This window comes from Necator americanus, chromosome X (assembly GCF_031761385.1).
Source record: "Necator americanus strain Aroian chromosome X, whole genome shotgun sequence".
NCBI classification, from domain to species: domain Eukaryota; kingdom Metazoa; phylum Nematoda; class Chromadorea; order Rhabditida; family Ancylostomatidae; genus Necator; species Necator americanus.
Genome location: NC_087376.1, coordinates 30,830,819 through 30,852,807, shown reverse-complemented (window position 1 = coordinate 30,852,807; position 21,989 = coordinate 30,830,819). Strand labels below are relative to the sequence as shown.

Sequence of the window (21,989 nt, the reverse complement as noted above, 5' to 3'; positions counted from 1 at the left end):
AGTGTTGACGCCAATATACTGAATATTTTGAAATCTGTTCTGGATCGTTTAAAAATTCTTCGAATTTAACGAATTATTCAACGTTCCTCGGCATGATTTCCCAAAAATGCGAACAATAAAAGAAATGAATAATTAGGAGCAATTTCTTTTCGGTTCTTTTTTTGCTCTGCAGATAAAGAATGACCTCAAGAATGACCTAAGCGAACTGAATTATTTACTGACGGCGTGAGAAGAAAATAAGAAGAGTGAAATTTTTTCATCAGATGACGATTCAATTTTAGTTTGCCATAAAATGCTTTCTTTAAGGTTTTTTCCTGAAACAAAACTTTTTTTATTATTACTTGCTGATGTAAATCAATTAAAATCAGTTAAAATTGGAGTTATTTATAAAAATCCATCGCCTTGCATTTGGCCCTCCCCGGAGTTTTGTTGAAGAGAAGAAAGTGGCTTGGATGCGTTGTGCTGTTTAGAGTTTTATTTACGTAGAACAATGTCCCATTAACCCCTGATTTTACTCTAGAAAACTGGCTGATTCTGAAACCTCGAAATAAAAAAAAATCAGGATCGGATAATCACAGGACGTTACGCAGACCAATCTCAGTACGTAGTAGAGTAAATACTACAAAAAAAAATATTCTAACTTTTTTTTTGTTTCCAAAAGTCTTCACCTTCATGATGAGCTGCCACTACATTCCATATACTGACAGGTCAATTATATAATTCATCGGAAGTCACTATCCCTTGTCCGTAAACACCAAGGACTACGAAACCTCTCATCCAGAAATTAGTTACATATTTACGAATGAGTTCTACGAGCTCAACATATATTCAATGGCTAAAATCATTGCGATAATTCTGATATAAGTGTACGAATTTTAACAAGTATATTTTAAAAACCTCGATGTATATACATATGTTTGAGGTTGTGATCTACCGTAGGTATTCGAACATAAGGATGCTCTCCTTTTGAGGTTGTTCGCGCTTATTATTGATCCTAGCGATCCGCCTACCGCCTAGTGATATTATCACTTCCTTTATGTATCAATAGTGTTCTCTCCTTTTATTTTCAAATTTATTTGATATAGCATTTCACTTAAAGTGTTGCTGTGCCTCTTCTCATGTTTGTGACAGCATAACAATACCTTTTTCTGTTAAAAAAATAAGTGAATATATTAATAAAATTGAAGTAGAAGTAATAGATAGTAATGAATAAGAAAATTTTCAAGTCATTTCGGATTACAAAAACCAACCGGAAACCAACTTTATTTTAAAAAACCAACCAAACGGACCAACAAGCTCATTCAATGCTCCGTTAACTTGATGTGATCTTCTCTTCTTACCATGTTCACATCATATTCCATAATTTTCCTTTTTTTTACATATCATACTCAATATTTTTCTAAATCCTCCTAGACGAGAGAGACGAGTTCTCATTTTACTGATTGGTACACGCCTTTACAGTATCTTGTAGTTACTAGAAATCTTCAAATAAGTACTTTTCATTGTCGTTACCGATCCAGATTCAATGTTGGTGACTTCATAGATGTCCTCGTCATGGGAAATTCTACATAATTTTCGCTAATAAATTGCAAAAAAATAATAATGTCCCTGGGTAATTCAATTTGCACATTTATACATATCTATTGACACCTCAATCGTTCTAATTGGAATTTTTTTCTTGCTCAAACACACATTTATTAAATATAATGCAATCCTTCTGCTACTTTGCAGAGTAAAAAAGAATTTCTTTGTTCAGTGCCTAATATTTAGCTTTGGAAACTGTTAACGGAAACATTTGTAAACAATTCCATTTTGAAAGGGAAAATTTTCCATTTTTAAAATGGTATTTTGAAATTTTTCAAACATTGCTATAAAACGAAAACTTTGTAATCTGGTGAGGGATCAATTCATTTCTTCTTTTATAGAACATCGTTTTAGAAGGATATTTCTTTATTCTTCTTTAATATAAAGCTTTTCAAATTATTATGAGAATAAAATTAACGAAGTAAAGCAGCAAGGGAGAGAGAGGGAGAGAGAGAAAGAGAGAGAGGTAGAGCGAGAAATGAACAAAAAGTAGATAAATGAAAGATTTTTTTGGTACTGGTATTTCTCCTTCGAACATAATCAAATGACAAAATTCGAACAAAGTGAAAGCGCATAGTGCTCATGGACATTCTTATATTTTCACGGATATAGAATTCTCTATTCCCTCGAGTAGATTTTAAGAAGATTAGATTCGAGTAGTAATTATTTAAATTAAAATTGTAGTAAATAGTAGTAGTTATTTAAATCATCGACTACCTACAATGATAGCGATCACAAATCACTTCCTAATGATGTGGATGCTGATTGATTTATATAATTTCCACCCACTGCCCTCACTACTAAATTCCGCTCATTATCATATTATTATTATAATATTTTTTATACGTTGTCTCTTTGTCATGAAGAAAATTTAGAGACATTCACAACGTTTCAACCACGGCAATCTAACGAATCCTTCGAGAACTTTCACAAAATGCGATAATATTAATTACATTAACGTCTAATATGTAAGCCAGTGAATTGATTTTATCGATTTGTCGTCTTCGATCCATTCTCTTTCTAAACTCATCAAATTCTTTCCTGCTTTCGTTTTGGCATGTATTGTTCACGAATGTGATAATCAGTTTAAGTGGAAATATTGGTTTCGTTGATTTATTGATTTTTCGTTAATTTCTTTTAAGTCTAATTTTTCTCTCTGTAAAAGCCCTTGTATGCGCTAATTTTGCGCAACTAACTAAGCTAATTGTTTTGGGGACAATAATCTTCGATGGGCGGTCTTTGAAAAATCGTGTTGCTGAAAAGTTGCAGTAGCCTCTGGTTATCCTGTTTCAAGTGTCATTGGAAATGTGAGAATTGAGGAAATTTGTATTTTCGAGCGAGTCCATTATGAATCGGCAAAGCCGACATTGAAGGTTAGTGGCAGAATAAACCAACGAAAAATGAAGAAAAACGACTGTGATAGGTCTATTATTTATTTATTTATTTATTTTGTTAAAAATCTCTCTACAAATTAATGGATTTGATAGAAACTAAGGAAAGAGTAGACATAAACATTTTTGATCAATAAGTATTAAACAAAAGGAAATTTAGTCGGAGCAACTAAATTAATTCGTTAACTCGTGTTTCATAACATAATTCTGTGGAAAATTCTGAGGAAGAAACATTTATTAAAAATTGAGGAGACCCTGTTTGTGAAAGGGAAAGTTGTACCTGACGGAAGAGATCCAAAGAGAGAAAATTACGGATGGGATCCTTTCGTTCGTAACGTAAACAGAGCAGAAAAAGTGCGAGGAGTTTCTTTTGATTGATCTTTTAACTATTTTTTGTAGTAACAAATGATTCATTTTTCATTTAAAAAAAAACAGCAAAAATTCGAGTATTGTCAGTGGTACAACTTTTTGAGGACATTCCAGATGTAGGACAATCGTTCTGTACTCTCTTGCCAGGAGTTGAGCTTTAGAGCTCCGTGGAGGAGCCGTGGACTCGTATGCTTCAAGTTCTATTATCCTAATTGTAACAAAACATTGTGTCCAGGTTTTCTGTGGATTTAGTCCTAGGCGTACCTATGGGGCTAAGGGCTATCCGTTACTCGTTACTCTATGTACGTTTCCTGCCTAAGGATTATATTGATCTCGATGTCAGTACCACGGATATGTGCGTGAGATTCGTTAAAAACACACATTATCAAGCATTGTTTACCGCATAGCCTGAGGGGAATTCTCGTTTTAAGTAAACTTTAGTGTTATTATAAAAGAAAACTTGTCGAATGCAGTTATTTTATGCGCGTGAAGTGACTTCGTGTCATATTTTTATGCAAAAGTAAATGCGCTGGAAATTTACACTCAGTTACCAAATTTTGCAAAAAAAATTGTTTGGGTACGTTTATTTTTAGAACTTAGCTCTGAAAAACAAACAATTTTCTTCGCTTATGGAATATTCGTGAAGATCTTGATGTTTGGCGAATTTTGTGAGAGAATACAGTATTCCTCGAAATTTTTTGTGTTTTAGCTGTGATTTTTCTAGAATTGATCGTACATGTTTTATTAAATCGTAGAGTTCCGGAATATCCGAAAGATTCCACCCACATTTAATCAAGAGATATGGTGGGTACCAGCCGCACTAAAGGCATCACCCCACGAATCTGAGGTGGTGCAGATTTCAGGTGGAGTATTCGTATACGGGATGGGAGACTATAGAGAGGGGGGTGATTCCGTCCATTTCTTCCTAGTTGCCGTAAAATACGGCCCGGAAGATACGGCTTCAGGCGTTTTGGCGCACTATTTTCTACAGGGGAGTTCGACTGGAGCGCGCCAACCTTGTGCGGCGGCGCATCTTCCGGGCCGTTTTTTTCGGCAATTAGGAAGAAATGGACGGAATCACCCCCCTCTCCGTAGTCTCCCATCCCGTACACGAATACTCCACCTGAAATCTGCACCACCTCAGATTCGTAGGGTGATGCCTTTAACACCACGTGTAAAAAAAGTCTTGTTTCTTTTTTTTAATGGATCTTTTTAGGAGTACTCCGGAAAAAGACCCCATTTGCATCATCTAACGCATGACAAATATATGTGACTGATTAATTCATCTATTTGTTCTGAATATTTGAATAATTTTTTTTTTTTTGTGTTAGGACGTAAGAGCGAATTGAGACCGAAAATTTAGCATAATCAGATATATATTATTTAGAAAGTGAGATTTCGTGTAGCGATAGATGTCTTCTTATTTCAAATAAGTTCTATATTCCAATTTTATACGTAATAAACGAAAATTTGTTTGTTTTTTCTTCTGCTTGCTTCAAGCTGATATAGGAAAAAATCTATTTGCTCGATTACTACTTTTATTTTATTCCATCCTTATATCATTTTGGAGATTTTCAATTTTTTTCTCATATATTATTCAGTTTAACTTACAGTAGGATGAAATGTAGTGAAATATTCGCTAAAAACATGTTATCTTATGAATAAATTTCCTCTGACTCTGAATATCGGCTTGCTTTATCTTCCAGAAAATGCAGCTGTATTGAAAGTTTTCAAATTCTAGTGAATCACAATCAAGCCTATTCAACGAATTCGAGACGGAGAGCCAGCCGAATGTTCGGCCTAACTGTTTCTTGAGTCGGCTGAAATCCACAAATAAGCTTACACATCTTTTTCATGTATACACGCTTTATATGAACAGAAAATAAATATATGACGGATTTTTTTTTTATTCACGATGAATAACTTATTGGATCCTCAATCGCGGTTCATCAACTTCTATGAAATGTATTTCTGTGATGTTCGTTCGGAAATTTCTCATTCAACTTTTCCGATGTCTTCAGCAAAGAATGTTTTGAATACTAATCAAGTGAACTTTACTGTGGATATTTACTTGGACAAATTTAGTGGAATTATTTCCGTGTTTTCTCTCTACATCGTCTAGTTCGCTATTTAAAAAGGCCAATCACTTAGGCTAGTCAGACGTCCCCTCTGGCAGCGCATGTCGGCTCGTTAGCAAGCTGTGTGTACACCGCAATCGGCTCGGAATGAACAATTTGGTACGTTTTTTTCCCATTAAACTTCGGATCCTGAATGGTTTTTTTTGGTGTTCATATTCCACCCAAATACACTAAAATTTTATTATGAAGCACTTGAACAAGAGTTTTTTTCCGCTCAAATAAGAGATTTCTTTTCCTGTATCGAATGTGTTAGGTGAAAAAAATCTCTTCTTTTTTTCTGTACACGATTATTTGAAGTCACATCTGCAAACAGCAATTTTGACCTATGTTTCAAATTATCCTGCATTTTCTATTCGAAACCCATTACATCAACCACAAAACCCGTGCAAAGCAAAACCTACTGAGCAACAATTTAGGAAATTCAGTTTTGTTCGCATAGAATATGTTTGTACATGTGAAAATCTGTGTTTTGCAAGGATTTCATTCTGTCGCAAGGATCTACTGATGCAAATTAACGAAATCTATGAATAATGAATATATGAGCGTTCAAATGCAAGAGAGTGCAAAGTTTTTCTTCATCGCTGTCTCTGGATTCACCTCACCTAACCTCGCGTCCTTCATTTTGTGATTTCCTTGCAGTATTTGATAGTTTATAAGGAGGGAAAACGAAAGAAAAATCATATGAGCAGTTTCTGCTCTGAGACAAAAAAAAATCCGAAAAAGACGAAATAAAATATAAAAATATTCCCAAATGACAACTGGGATTACCAAATGGGCGGCTGCGTTGAGTCCTGAGAAATATTATACTGAATGGTTCTTGGAGCTAAAGGTTAGGATTCAATACAACGATGAGAAATAAATCCTGAAGTATGCCGTTATCTCCTCTCTACTGGCATAGGATTTTGTGATATGAGGAAAATAACCTTATGAGGGAAAATAGTTATGATAAGCAAGGTGAATATACTGGCATGCAAAACTTAAGGACGTGATAGGTAAAGTAATTTACATTGGTGCTGCCCATGTTATAATAATAATAAAATAAATAAAGAAATAATTATATAACAAATCTAATATGTCATTGTATTAAAAACGTGGTGGAAATAAATAAAAGTGCAGGAGTATTTTCCCAGACGTCTCTTAGTTATCCAGAAAAAGCCGGTGGTTCCACGTTGTGAGACCAGTGTGACTATAGGGCGACTGAAAGCTACATTCAACTTCCGTAAGAACTCTTTAGCAACCTTATGACTAGCATTGGAATACGTTGCAGAGGATGCTTTGCCGTCAGTGGAGATGATCCTGGACCCTATTATGAACCATATCCAGACTTTTGTAATCTACAGGAAACCATGATAAATCGTCGTAACTTCAGTGTGATTACTGTCTTTCGACAAAACTGTCAATTCTGTTCGTCTCATCTTCAGAGTATTTCTTTCAGTTACCTTCTGTACTGTACTGCAGCAGTTCTTTCTCTATACGAGGTCTGAGTTTCATTGAGGTACAATACGATGCATAAACATTGAAAAACTGACGGTGAGTGACGATGCGCCGCCGTCAACAAAAAAAAAGCAAAAAGCAAAAAATTAGTTTTTTAAAGCTTTAGTTTAAAATCCAAGAACATTTCGTACATTTTTAGACTTCCCCCTCTGAGGTCTTTAAAAAACTGGAAAATCGTTGAGAAAAGAGCAAAATGACCTCAAATATGCGCCAGAAAGTAATAATTGAAACTCAACATGCTTTGAGGTTATAGTTGAATAGAATTGTTCTGTTACTTAAACTTTCATATTTGGTTAGAACAGCAAGAGATTATTAGAGGCAGGCACATGAACTGGTTGATTTGTTATTTTTAAAAATTGTGATTTCGATTATTGTGTAAAATTGTGGTTTGTTCTTACTTTGAACCTTGGTTGCAAGGAAAGAAATTATCAAAAAAAAAAGCCCAAAAATCTGCTGTGAAACGTCATGAGAAAGTTCTTTTCATCCTTAAATTCGGCGCAGCAGCGTAATTCATTGGAAGCAGTGCATAGAAAAAGGAGAAGCTTAATCCATGACTTACGTAATATCCACGTACGTTGCACGTAAAGGATTTACGACGTACATCATCAATTATCTCGTGTAGCTCTGCTACAAGGTGAACCTTCTCTCAAAATACTACATCTTCACGGCTATTTTCCTAAGCGTTCAACGGATCGCATAGGAATACTGTGTGATTATTTTTTCTCTCTAAAATACTCATGAAATTCTTTTTTTTTTCTCCAGATTGTCGAAAAAAAAACAATGAAAGAAAATTTAAACAGTCATTATATCTTTTGATTAACTTTTTCTAAGTAAAATTTATTCTTTGTGTTTCAGTTTGGTATGATTCGGATTGATAGAAGTATAGGAAGAAAATTATGATATATTTGTGAATTTTTTTGATAGGCATCATAGTTTTTTTCTGTTTCTCTCTCCAATTTGGGGTGTACTAAAAAAGAGTTGATAGATTTCTGGGTATTTTTTGAGGTTATTCATGTTTTAACAAAAAAGAATAATATCTTTATTAGTTTCAAGGGAGTTTTCTTGATCTTTCCCATTCACCTTCCTTTCTTTCCGTGATACTATCTTTTATTTTTTATGTTCTCCATTACGCAGAGATTTTTTGTGCCTTCGATTAACAGGTGGGGTTTTTCTGGATCTATAAGACACGTTTTGACATTAGTGTTGTTCCACGGACTCCAATTTCATTGACAAATTCTGATAAAACTAAGAGATTTTGGTCCACGCAAGCATAAAAATTTCATGAAACATCATCATTGCTTTTAGTTCACAAAAATTGCGGATATAGTTTGAATCTAATCGGGAAAGACCTCTGGAAATGATGTTAAAAAAATGAGTAGAGGTGAAACATGGGATAAAAATAATGATGTCAAGGAGATGTCAACCTCATAAAGTCACCAAGAGGCATAAAAAATAAAACGCATTAATGTGATATTTATTTCATACATTTTTAATGAAAAGAAGGCTGGAGAAAATTTCTTTTCGAAATCTTTTCAATATCTCTAACATTTATGGGATATTTCAAATGGATGAATATTTCCAGAATTTCCTCTTGAGATATCCTGCTGTATGGAATCCTTGAAATCAATCCATGACTGTCTTCTTGATAAGAATTTCTCAATAACAATTTCCTTAATAGCTTTACTAAACCTATAAATCTCCCTCCTCCTAAATAAACAGTGTATAGCATATATTTCACAGATATACATCCATACGTCATTCATTCCGTCATAGATTTTTGGAATTGGCCAAATTTACCTCATAACAGAGAACGTTTCAGCTCATTCGTATAGAGTACCTATAATAACTTGCGCGAATATTCGAGGAGTATATGCAATCCTAGATTTTCCGTACTCGGTTTATCCTTTCGTTTTATCTCCTACTTTTTTTTGAGAAAAAGAACTCTATTTTTCCATATTTATCGGATTGGTTGCTCGCTTCTTTGATGTCGATTAATGTTGGTTAGTGAACATGGACCGGCAATACGTAAAGAATTAAGTGCCCATGAAAAAAATGTCTTGAGTAGCTCTCTTAAAAGCTATTTTTCGGCCGCTTCATTATATGTACAGAATTTTTTTCCTGAGCAATATTTCAGTTTCATTCGTCTGGTTCGTTTGTCTCCTGTTTTCTTCTCAATTTTTCTAGCTATATCCTTGATTAATATCTCATTTTCCATGGCATTCCTTTTTCGGTGTTTGGCATTGGTAGGATGCAGTGTGAAAGACTACTTAATGTTTTTACTAGTTCTGTTTTCATATCATCGTCATTTGAGAAGCAGTTTTTTACATTGTGCGCTTCTTACCTTCTCATATCTGGATACTAAATATTCAGGATACTGTGGAACGGTTTTCCCCCCCTATTTTTCTCCTTATTTCACTTTCTACTCTCACTCATTTCATACAACATTAATAATTTTTCTAAATTTTATTCGAATTGATTTGAACTCGTTCATTGGTAAGATGTTTAAGTTTAATTGGATCGATCATAGGATCATGCAAACATACCCAAGGCTTAATTTCTCCACGGCCTTCATCAAGATCCATTATGAACAGATCCCAGGATCCTGTTGAAACTTGTAATACAATACTTCTGGGAACAACTTGTAGTTGTTTTTCCTTCTTTTCGGAGAACGTAATATGATTATTTTATCTTGTCATTAAGGCTCTCGATTTACCGGATTACTGGCCCAACAGATGTTAGTACTAAGTTTTAATTTTTGATTCGAAAATGGACGTCAATCATTGAGAAAAAAATCTGCCTGATTTAAGCCTTTACACCGCGTTTGCCTCCAAACTTCAGTTCCCTTCAAAACGGAAACATAAGATCCAACCTCCTTTTCGTTTTTATTTCCCTAAACGTGCTATTCTAAAATTTCTGGCGAATTTTTTCCTCTTATCACTATATTCGCAAAGGAAATCCCATCACAAAGACGTTCCTATTATTTTTTTCCGCTTGGATGTTCCTGATTTCCTTGAATGTGGGCGAAAGAGTCGTCTTCCATTGCGTCTGCCCTACTTTGATGTACTTTGAGATGAGCTTTGTCGTTTAAAAACAGACGTTACAAATCCATAACCGCGAAACACTTCCACTTTTCCACATTTATCCGTAGGTGTTGTGGTAGGCCAAAAAGGCAGTATTGCTCTTGCTCACATTCCCTCACTCCTTCGTAATAAAATTAGGGATTAGAGGAAAAACAAGGACCGCTGCGCTTGAGGGATGTTTTTTTCCTCGTTGAGTGCACTAGTTCCTTGAAATGATTCTACGGTGATTGCCCTTTGGGGAGCAATTAGCGACGGCTGACTTTTTCGTTGACAGTAAAGGATTGTGCTTATCATTGAGCAGTTTTCTTTTACAAGTATCTTATGGAGCACTTTGCTATAATAATGTTGAATAACACTTAATTGATTTGCTAACGATGGACTACTTGAAAAATCCAGACAATTTCCTCAGGATCAACGTTTCTTAGCCTCACATTCATAGCAGTTTGCTGAAAATATCCTCTCAGCTGCAGAAATCACAGTTCTACTATTTTATCTTTACATATTTTTTTTTTCAAGAAATACATAATATCTTTAGATTCTTCAAAGAATCACATAGTAGTGTATAAAGACTTGGAAATTCACTAAGCATTGCGTATATATCGTGTGGCGCAGTCGGTTAGAGGTCCATTGCAGCCACATGGTCGAGGATTCGAAACCGCCCTAGTGCAAACCAAGCCTTTCATCCCTCCGGGGTCGATAAATTGGTACCAGACTTGGCTGGGAGGATAAAACCACTGACTTAACACATCGGCTAGTCCCCGCAAGTCATTGTATAGGCCAAAACTAGATTTTTAAAACCGCAACGATTACGAATTCCAGTAAAACGCGTTGGCGCATCCCTAGTAGATTGATACGCCAGTGACTTTATCCTTTTTTTATTGCGTACTTCCTTGAATTCTTCGGATATCTTCCTGTTGATTTCCTATTCGCCTTCTAGTTTTTCTATCATATACGTTTTGAAATTCTTTCCTCGTACCGTTTCGTATTTGTATTTGCACGATATATTTATTTCCTGGATATCTTCTGCAGAATTTATTTTTTCTTTCACTAATCATTTGAGCACATTTGCAATTCTCAGTGCAAGCATCATGAATTCATGTGTTTTTACGTGTAGTTCTCGAATAAAGGAACTTTGTATTTAATGGGAAAATTGAGTTGCAAATGTTTTGCAATAAATTCCAAGAGTTTACTGGAGAATGTTAAATAACTTAGAAAAAAAAAAGAATAAAAAAGAGTTTTCATATACGATTTCAGCTTTATTAACCAGTTATAAAGTAATCCTGAACTATACTTTTTCATTCTGTATAGTTTGCGCGGTTGCTCACAAACATTTAAAAGTTCCTGTGTGGTCTGCATGGTTGATGGTTCAAAACCATCCATGACAAATGAATCCCCTCATCCTTCTGAACTCTACAAAATTGTTTCCAGAAGAGGGATACGTCTAGAGGGATAAGGACACTGACTTAATACAATGTTTAACTCCTGCAAATCATTGACTCACTTGAAAAGCAAATATCTATGCTAAACAATTTATCCTTTATCGTTCTAACCGTTATCCGGAAATTATTTTGTTCAAAAAAGGATTTTTTTTTCGATTTTTAGGAATTACCTTTTACGCTTCTCCATTTACGATCATTATTGTTCACTTGTTTTCCTACTTTTCCCTTTCATAGATAGAAAATCTTCCATGAACTAAAAGTAATTCGTTTTAAAACGTAGCAGTTCGCATTTTTTTCCCCAGTACATAAAACAGAGAAAAAATCCTTTGCGTGTCCTAGAAGCATTATTTCGAAGCTTACAACTAACATTTCAAATATAATAATTACGGTACTATCTGCACTTATTCATGGTAAAATGGAATCCAATTTTTGTAACGTGTGTTTTCCGAATGTCATGATCTTTTCCATTTGAGTTTCCATAACAATTAAGGAAGAACTTTTGCTCTATGAGAAAGTGTACTGACTTTTGGTGATGTCGGATGTCATGATTATTTTGAAGGATATCAATCCCAGTAAAACGCGTCGCATATTCGAAACCTACGTTGCTTGTGATTTTATACTTTTGTGATCAAAATGGGTGTTTAAAGGTAAAAATACATATGTGTGCATTATCTGATCTACAGATTTTGTAAAAAAAAGATAATTTTTGTTTCCTTCATACATTCTTTGATTTGTGAAAGAATTCTCCCGGAAGCACTCAGAGTCGATGGAATTAGTTGCGCTCTAGCCTAGATAAAAGAGCACAAAAAAGTTCGTTCGACTACGGAAAAGCAATCCTGGCAATCAACGCGAATTGTTTTCGCGACGTCCTCTCTTCCTGCCTCTTCCAGCATTCACAATTTGGCAACCATGACGATCATCACCAACGGCTTAAAACCAACAAATTTTATTCCTACCATCTTTTTAAGGACCTCTCCTACACTGCGCTTTATCTTCATTACGTATTCGCGTTTTTTTTTATAACAAATACCAGGATTTTGTCGAAGTTGAAGGAATTCACCTTGCAGGCAAATTCATTGACGGATCGACTTCTTTTCCAATTTAACTGACAATTTCTACGATATATTTTTAACTACACATGTACGCATGTTCGCTCATCTTTTCACAGGATCTGTCCGGAGATTCCTGATTTTAATAGGAAGTTTAACACTCCTATTTAAATTTCCCTTCGCACATTTAAATGGTTAACCTGAACTTGAACATCTATGTTTTCTATAGTCGATTGCTCTATCCTCCTTTGAGACTTATCGGGACTCTAATTCCCTCCTCCAGTACACATAAAAACGATCTCAAAGAATCCAATACAGACTTAGGATAACGTCTTCCGAAGAGAAATCTTCTTCTGATCCAGGTATCTTCACGAGAATTGTATCGATCTCTAAAAAATAAGATGAGAGAGGGAAAATATTTTAAAAAAGACAAAATAAGTAACTGAAACGTTAATCAGTAGTGTATCTCAGTGTTCTCCTTGATTTTATTCATGAACCGTTAAAAATCCGATCAATACTACCCATTTCAGTAGTGTTCAGGATGCAATGCATGTAGACAAATAGGATTTTTTTTCAGGATGCTGGAGCGAAAATTTCATTCTTCTGTGCGGAACATTTACAGTCGTTAGACTGCGATGCTTCTTGTAACCGGAAAAACTGCATAGAAAAATATCATAATCTCAGAGTAATTGACCAGTTGAACTCAATCCGAGTGATTTAACTATGTAAAACTATGTAAAAAAAATAGAGAAAAAAGAAAAACTCCAGTGAAACTGAAAACTAACGTTTGAAATGCAATTGTTTATTCAATTGTTGTGCATTTTATGGTGTTGATCAGATTTTAAATCACTTTTTTTTCAAGCAGTTTTAGAAATTTGAACATTCCTCTCCTTCTTTCTTATCTTCTCTATTGTAAAGGTACTTGTAATTATTGTCTATTAATCTAATTTCACATTTAATAATAATTTTAATAATTTATTTTAATGATATATCTAACATGACATAAGATAATTTTAATATTTCGAATGATCTGGATTTCTGGGGTGCTTGAATGTAGAAATGCATACAGTAATGAGTACGAGTAACTTTCATGTAAAAGTTGGCGCAAATTTTAAGCTCTGTTGAAAAGATTATCGCTGCATTTGTGAGGTTCTCGGATCCAAGGTTATCCTTCTGGAATGCAACAAATAAATTTATCCATTATCATAAATATTCTACCTTTTCTTCTGCTGATTATTGAGCTTTCTTCTCGGATAATTTTTTATTATTTTCGAAATGCATAATCGTTTATAAATTTATCTCTGCTGTGTTTTTTTTCTTGTCGAATTCGAATCATTCATGAGAGAATTTCAAGACTTTTTTATCCGCTTTATAATCCTTTCCATGGATGAGGAGAACGAATGAAATGAGCGTTGAAGTGCTTTCATTGCTGCATGAAGTAGAGGTCTGTCGAATGGATTGGAAGTCTTAAAGACTCTTTCCAGTTTTCAGGCTATCTGAATTTCTTTGTTGTACAAAGACATGGACGGATAAATCCGCTGATATCCGCTGCAATGTCGCCATTATAGAAATTGTTATGTATTCATCCCGTAATCACGATGAGGGAGTTATATTTACCGCTTCCATCCTACTATAGTCTATACATCTGTTTCGTGAATGGGTACGAGAGGTAATGTGGATAAGCTGAGCCGACTACGCTTCGACTTCCTCTGTTTTGAAAGCAGATAATTAAGCATTGCTCCATAAAATACATGTCACTTCACTTCCTCATCTCATCTCTCTTTCTTCATCACGCAATCACTCACTCCTTCTTTCCATCTATCTCCATCTCTTCTTTCCTCCTACTCTCTTAACGCTCTTGCAATTATTTGCGATTTTTCCCCAGAAATTAGTTATTGATAAATACTTTATTTTGGATCTCGTTCTTTCCTTCATCTCCTACAGTATTTTTTAATTTTATTTTTTATAGCTTTTTGATTTTTACTTCAGTATGTAGTTCAACTGTTTTGTTTCATCTGTTTTATATTATATTTATCTCATTAAACTATATGATATATTATATCAAATTCCTATTCCGTTATTTTGAAAAAAAAAAGAATTTCTCATGATATTTGAAGGTAAGAATTATAACACTTCGGATGAAAAAGTTTTTTTTTTCTGGAAAAGTCGCAACCGAATTGCAATACTGACGCTGATGGCTTTGCTGAGGCCCTAATTTTAGTGGTATTCACGTCACTAATTGCTATATGAGAAGAGGAGAGTATGAAAAAAAAGAAAGTGGTTGTTATATTATCCAAATATCTGATAATTTTAGCTCGAACGGGTTTTCTGGAAGGGAATTTTGGGAATAGGTAATGACGTCCGTTCTTCATTTGAGTGCAGCTCTAAATATTCGTATAGACCAAGTATATGGATTTCTCTCTATCGTTTTTAGGCTTTAAAGTATGAAAAGGATTATCTGAAATTTTTACATTCACTTCATAAAACAGACTTATTTATTATCTTCGTATATTTTCTTGGTGATTTAAATACTTTTTTGTTGATTTAATGAGAATTTTCCTGATTCTTTTCTGGATTCATTGTGTATTCGGTGATTTATTTATGCCTTTTTTTTGTTTCACTGGTAACGTGAATGTGCTTTTAATTTATTCGTATTAACAAGAACTTAATTTACATATCATTCAAGAAGCCATTATTTTTTTCCGCATGGTAAATTTTTAACTTGTGTTTAAGGTTTCCAGTAGCAGTTCTGAGGGAATAATTTTTTTTTCGCATGGATTATATACGTATTTTCAAAATTCGAAGCCAGTTGTATGCGAGTTTTTTTTTCACACTTATTTACAAACATCACCCCGTTGTGCAAATCAATAATAAACGCAGACAAGATGTGTCGTTTCGATTCCCTTACATGTGACAGTTTCCAGAAAGAGAACGATTTTGTGTGGAAGCTTGTAAAATTTATAGTTTTTTTTCCTTTCTATATCTTCAAAGCTCATGATTTAAAAAGAAAAGTAGTAGAGTATGCAGGAAATTTTTGTAAAAAAAAAATGTAATTTAAGTACTATGTAGTCGTGTGAATCAGTGATTATTTGTAACTAAAGATTTTTGTAGTTGAAAATGATCATTTTCTTTAGTAGAGGTTGCTAAGTGGAGTGCATCAAAGATCTTACAGTAATGTTGTAGATTAGATTTTTACTAAACTGGGTACACCTGCTTGATATTTTCTTTTTTGCATAATTTTTTCCTCTTCTTGTGACCATGTACGTTATTTTCATCTGCTGTATACTGTATCTAAACGTTTTCAAATGACATAGGAAACTCTCCACTCCATTTCTTTCTTTTATATAATATATATTTTTCAAAAGAATCTAAAAATTAGCAGCAAAACACTTCCTTTACTTCATTTTTCCACTTTTACTTAAGTAAATCACTTTATAAAATTAATTATGTACCTACCTATTGATTATTATTTATTGATTATAATTGTGTACCTAATTATTTTTTGATATTAAGAGTTGTGAGAGGTGAGGTTAAAAATTTTTCAATTTCCAAAAAAAATTAAAACGTTTTCCCAATGATGATTTAATAACAAAATATCTTATAATTAGTGTACGGAGATAGTGATTTAAGTGATTTGAGTGATTTTCCTTGAATTTTGGAAGAATTACTGCAACTTGTTGAGTATCCTTGTGAATAGGTACCGCACGGTACCACATTTTTCACTAGCTCCAAGAGATTTACGATGAAGATCCCTTCAACGTACATTTTACCAATTTTTTTTTCTGGTTAACCACTTCTAAAATTTTTAGGAGTTTTTACCTTGTTACCTTCCTCCCGATATAAATTCCATCTGTAGTTATGCAGTCTTTTTTTCTGCAAAATTGTAAATGATATTAGATGAGCTATGATGTCTATTCAGTTTACGAATCAGGGTGTTTCTACAATTAGGAAAAATGGAATGAACGATTTTCTAATGTGGCAAGAGAAAAAACGCCTATGTATTTTATTTTTCAATTGTGTTACAGTATTCCCAAATACTGAAAAAAATACCAAACAAAACCATGCCTAATTACATCTGCTGACCAAAAAAAGATGACCTTTTGATGGAATTTGATGGAAAACTATTTTGATTTAATCTATTAATGAAAAGATATAAAACTTCATGGCCAACGATTAAGGCAAATCTTTAATTTAAAAAAAACGAATGAAAACAATGTCGGATTTTCAAATGGTCGGAAATGAATGCTCAGAAAAGAAAAGGAATAGGGGTTTCCTACGAGATATCCAGGAATCGAGTAAATAAACATTACAACTAACGTCTATCATAAGGGCGGTATTACAACTACTTTAATTTGCGTATTTAAAGCAGCCAGATCTTCATTATCGGATACACTTCCAGTTCTTCCAGAAATGCTCCAGCTTTTCCTAGGGATTTGACGAGGTATTCATCTGATTTTCGTGGACAAATTACATTCAGTTTGCAGAAAAAAAAAAGAGAAAAAGTGATCAAGAAGGCATAAGGAACTACATTCCTACATGATACCGTTTGAATTTAAAGGATTTAATTAGGTTTTTTTAATTCTAAATTTAAGGATCAGAGAATTTAACGGACTTCTCTAAATTTGTCTCTTAGTATTCGCTATATTATTGAAAATTGACGCTTTTATTAAATATGTCTCTTTCAGCAGTGTTTGTCCTAGATATTAAAAAGGGGATTACTCACAAGTAACGGTCGCTATCAAAAACGATTTTTATTTTTTTTATATTTAAAAAAGCGTCCAAATGGTAGAGAACGAAAGCAGCTCAAAACTGGATACATAGGTGCAATTTGGATGAGCGCATGACTGGTCGTTTGTCATTTCAAATCATCCAGGTTCTCATCCAAGCTTATGCTTCACCGTTTGCATGAATTACATCTGCAAAATATCTCACGAGTCGCTCGAAGATCGGAGGAGAAAACATTTTGCCATAAAAATGAAAATCTGAAAAAAAAATTAAAAATTTACTCTATTCCTGTTAAAATTTAAATTCAAATCTGTAAATTAAAATCTAGGATTTGGCGACAACTTTCGCCCTCATCTTTTGAGACATTTACTTCGAAAGTTACCAAGTCGAAGAAAAAATCACGTCTCAGACATGGCTCCTAGTATGGTCTATAAATTGGGTTTCTGTTCACTCTTTCGGAGCAGACTTCCAGAGATGAGAATGTCTGAAAGTCTAACAGTGTTACGCCTGATTTGTTGGAATTTTTGAACATCTCAACATAGTCTGAAAACATCTCTCAACATGTTGGTGGATATGTGGAGAATGTTTTTCCGAAATGCGTAGTCTCATTGCAAATAGCCTCTTCTCGCTATCCTGTTGTATCCTGGAGGTGGACGCTTTCCAATAACGCACTCTCATGCCGTTCCAGACACATATTTGTAGCTTAATTCAAAATTTTAAGAAAAACGATCTCAATTTATGTTTGCAATTAGTTCTATTATTTTGTTTATATATTTGCAATGCTTGTATTATACAATATAGCGGAGGATTGCGTGATCAGAATATTTTTTAGAAGGGTCTTTGATTGCTCAGTCATACTAGTTTCACACATTACCTCTAATACAGTAAGATATATATTCATTCCCGAGAAGAAGATATAAGACCTAAGACTGAATAGAGGAGAACCAGCTGTAAATATTTGAAGAGAAATCAACTGCAGTCATACATATGCTCTTCTTTCTTCTAAATAGAAATATTCATGAATTTCTGGAACATTTAATTTCCAGCCGTAAATTCTATCCTGACGGCTTGTCTTGACTTTTTTGAATGAAAATCAGAACAGGTTCCTTTCAATTGTGCACGATTATTTTAATTTTGGAGAGAGCAGGGGTAATGCAGTGGAGGAGTTTCTACCAATCCTGGTCAACTGGTACCAAAATTGTCTTGCAGGTCCACGTTTTGAAACTGACCCAGGCTAACCAAGCCTCCAATCCCTCTAGAGGTTGGTAAAGAGGTGGAAGACTTCTCAATTTCTCTGTTAGGTGAAAATATCGACTGAACTTCACAACTTCTTCAACTCCATTCTGGTCCGAAGTCTGACACATTAAAGAGTACCAAAATGATTGCGCAAAGCCAACCACGTCATTTTATCTGGATGGAAGTATCATTTTAAAGCCGTGAATTGCTCTGCTTCCCTTCTACATCCTCCTCTTATCGTTACTTAGAATCCCTTAGAAAACCTGCTTCTATACCTCTCCTCCTAATTTGTAAAATTAGCAGAATGTCTCAAAAATTGCGGGGTCCTCTTCAGAACTCTGTCCGTACGAGTTTTCGCTACAAAGTGTACCATATGTTATCAGTCATGTTTGCCACGTTCCACTAACAATAATCGGGGTTCGGGTTTTTAAAACATATTCTGAATTCGACAAAGTGTATTCCTTTTTTTCTTTCTTATTTTGGTGCATCGTTGGTGAATACTTGCTCAGTCTTCATTGGATGTGCGGCCCACAACATCTTCTCCAGTCATTTTGTTCCCTCGCCATTGGCATCCAAGATGTTCTCAAGTTTCGTTTGTGACGTTGACGGTCCCGTGTCCAGCTGAGCTCTGAGCTGGTCCGTTCGTGCAGCGAACACATTACCCCATCTGGTTGGTGGCCTCCCTAGACGGCATTTAACATCTCTTGGGATCCACTCTAACGTTCTTTTACTCCATCACCGACTAGGTTCGTGTGCGCCGGCTTAACTTCAGAAAACATGTCCCAGGAGCTGTGTGGGTAGTGAGTAGCTTCCTAGACGTGGCAGCGATCTCTGAGTTGCTCCGTAGCTTTCCTTGCAGGTACAAATCGTGCCCATGCTGCTCTCATCCTTTTATTTAGTCCTTCCTTTAAGTCGGAGTCGTATACGCATGACAAAGTTTCCACGATTTCGGAGCCTTAAGGTTGCATTCCTCCGTCCTCGTAGCAATCGTTCTTCATGAACTGGGTTTTGTTTCTGATTATTCGCAGTCATATTCTCTTCCCTGCTTCGTTCAATTCCTTGGGCTTCATATTTACTTCTCGAAAAGAGAACGATGTCGTCCACAAAAGGTTTGAGAGTAATCTTCTATCTACACGTTTGCTTCTTTCTTCCCGAGAAAGTGATTTCATTGTCCATTGCAATGCAGCAGTGAACACTTTCCGCAACGTAGTATCGCCATTTTGTACTTCCTTTCCAATAAATATGGTGAGGGAGCGGTAGAAAAGCTGTATCTTAGTGGTGCGTCGATCGTTGCAATTGGTTAATGCCCTCACATGCGACGCGTACACACCTTGATCGATCAACGCTGATAGGATTCTGTTCGTTCCTACGCTGTCGAAGGTTTTCTCATGGACAAAGGTCAGAAGCAGGGTCAGGCGGTATTACCGGCAAACCTTCATGACCCTATACACGGTCTGGATGTAGCACATGCAGCTGAACCCCTGAAGAAACTCAGCTTGTTCTAGAGGCTGAACTTCATCCAGCGTCCTAGATATGTGCGTGAGGATAATCTTGATGAGTAGTTTGCATAACACGATCATCAAGCATACAAGCATATCCGAAGGTCCTCTCGGTCATCTTTGTTATAAAAAGAACGAGATTTTCCACAGCTCTAGAATCCTTTCTTTCTGAAGACAAAACGTCATGTGCATCACTAGAATTACATGAATCAGATGGCCACCAGCTTGAAGAAAGTCTGCTAGAATAAAATTAGGTCCGGAGGCTGTATCAGGCTTCATGCTCTTGATACCGACTCGTACTTTCGAAAGGATAGGCTTTTCACAAGAGTTGAGAGGTTCGAATACAACCTTTCCGATACAATGATTTCTGTCTCAGGACGAGAAGAGGTGCAGTTCACGTCTTCTTTTAGCAAGGGTGCTACCGGAATATTATAGTCGCGGAGGTCCTTGGACCACTTCTTTAGACTTGTCCTTATTTGTGCTGCTTTCAAAATCGTCTTTTGTCTGTATTTCGAAAGATCCGCTTGCAAAATCCTTCTGCAGCTACTGTCTCCTACTCTCCGGATTGTGCTTCAAAATCCGAAGAACGGTCAGACCAGGTGACAAGATTTCGTGAGTATCGACAAGATGGATGACAGGTAGCTGCACAACAAGACCAACAACGCCTACATTTCGCAACGGAACCTTTTTCTGCGAATGACGAGTGTACTGTAATTGATCTCTCGTGCGTCGCTCTTTCTGTTCTTGGTCTCTTGCAGAGCACTAAAGTTGAATACGAAACGCTCTGTAACTCCGAGAAGAACGTGTAGGTCAGGGTCTGTGGACACCGTTCTAGCGTTATAAGTAATTAGTCTGATACAGTTTCCATTGCGAGTTGTGCATAGTCTAAGACGTCCTGAGCAATCTGTGATCTGATCGCCTCTCACCGGTCGCCATACCATCCAACGTCTGAGACGGCAGGGCCCAATATCCAGGGTACTGAGTCAGTGAATATGCTGGCGTGGCAAAAAAACTTTTCCCCAAACTAAACAGCTCTGCCACGGTGCGCTTAGCTTTCACCACAGGTCACCGCCCAACCTACATGGATCAAGGAGCCATCTTGCGACAATTTGCTAAGACGGTGGTGAATCTTAGCAGTGGCTTACTCACAGCTACGTTTCCGATTCCGAGAAGTCGGAATGTCGGATGTGTCGAATTCCTTCTCAGCTTGGGAGACCCTGCAGGACAATGTATCTCTGTACATCGCAGTTCGACGCCCAAAATCACCTCCAAGGCCCTATGAGGCGGTAAACCATTATAGAGGACTTTATGAATAAATAGATAAATAAATAAATGAATAAAAATCTATCCACTTCCGCCTTTTGACCTAGAAGTCCCAAATATATCTCCGTAAAACATTTGACATAGAAACAAATTGTTCCCTCAAAGTTTGGACTAGCTCTTCCAACTCACCTTTCTCATCAAATCCAGTAATATGCTCTTTTAGACAAAATGAATTGTAGGGATCTCATCTTAATTTAATCTCCCGTACTTAGCCGTCAGCTACAATGAATGTTATGATCTACGCAGAGCGTCAAAGATGACTCTATATGGGACTAAACGCTGAGAACGAGTTGTTTCTTCACCATCTATCCCTATCATCTTTAACTCACTCTTTCATTAAACAAACGTGGTACAGCTATGGACTTCGTGGATCTTAGGGCACTTGCCTTACCATAATTCACTCGTATTTGGGCACCAATTATAATTTGCGTTGCTGTTTGCGTACATGACCGACCCAGAGTGTCGAATGGTGAACCCAGAGGGCTCTAAGAAAAAAGTGCTCGTAACTACAGTAGAGTTAAAACGGCATGAAGTACAGCTCCGTAGCGGTTAGAATCAAGGTGGGACCATCGCAAAGTACGGCGAGGAATGGCGTCAGCGGGGGTCCCTCCTACGCTACGGCGTACGGCTTTGAGTGCAGCCGCCTACGTAACTGTACCGCT

General features: G+C 35.8%; 2 protein-coding genes across 3 annotated transcripts in view; one reads left to right on the top strand and one right to left on the bottom strand.

Annotated features, from left to right (window-relative positions):
* Positions 1 to 5,569: 5,569 nt before the first annotated feature.
* The window catches only part of RB195_026002 (uncharacterized protein), a gene marked incomplete at both ends in the record, with an annotated part of 65,771 nt that continues 49,351 nt past the window's right edge, over positions 5,570 to 21,989 (top strand). For both annotated transcript variants that reach the window (XM_064214356.1, XM_064214357.1), the window contains one exon: positions 5,570 to 5,581. In XM_064214356.1, coding sequence (XP_064070236.1) covers positions 5,570 to 5,581 — 12 coding nt within the window. The remainder of the gene's footprint in view (positions 5,582 to 21,989) is intronic.
* On the bottom strand, positions 19,052 to 20,945 carry RB195_026003 (uncharacterized protein; the record flags this gene model as incomplete). Its single annotated transcript, XM_064214358.1, has 3 exons — positions 19,052 to 19,188; positions 20,601 to 20,766; positions 20,832 to 20,945. 3 exons carry the CDS (start codon positions 20,943 to 20,945, stop codon positions 19,052 to 19,054), a joined length of 417 nt encoding a protein of 138 aa, XP_064070239.1.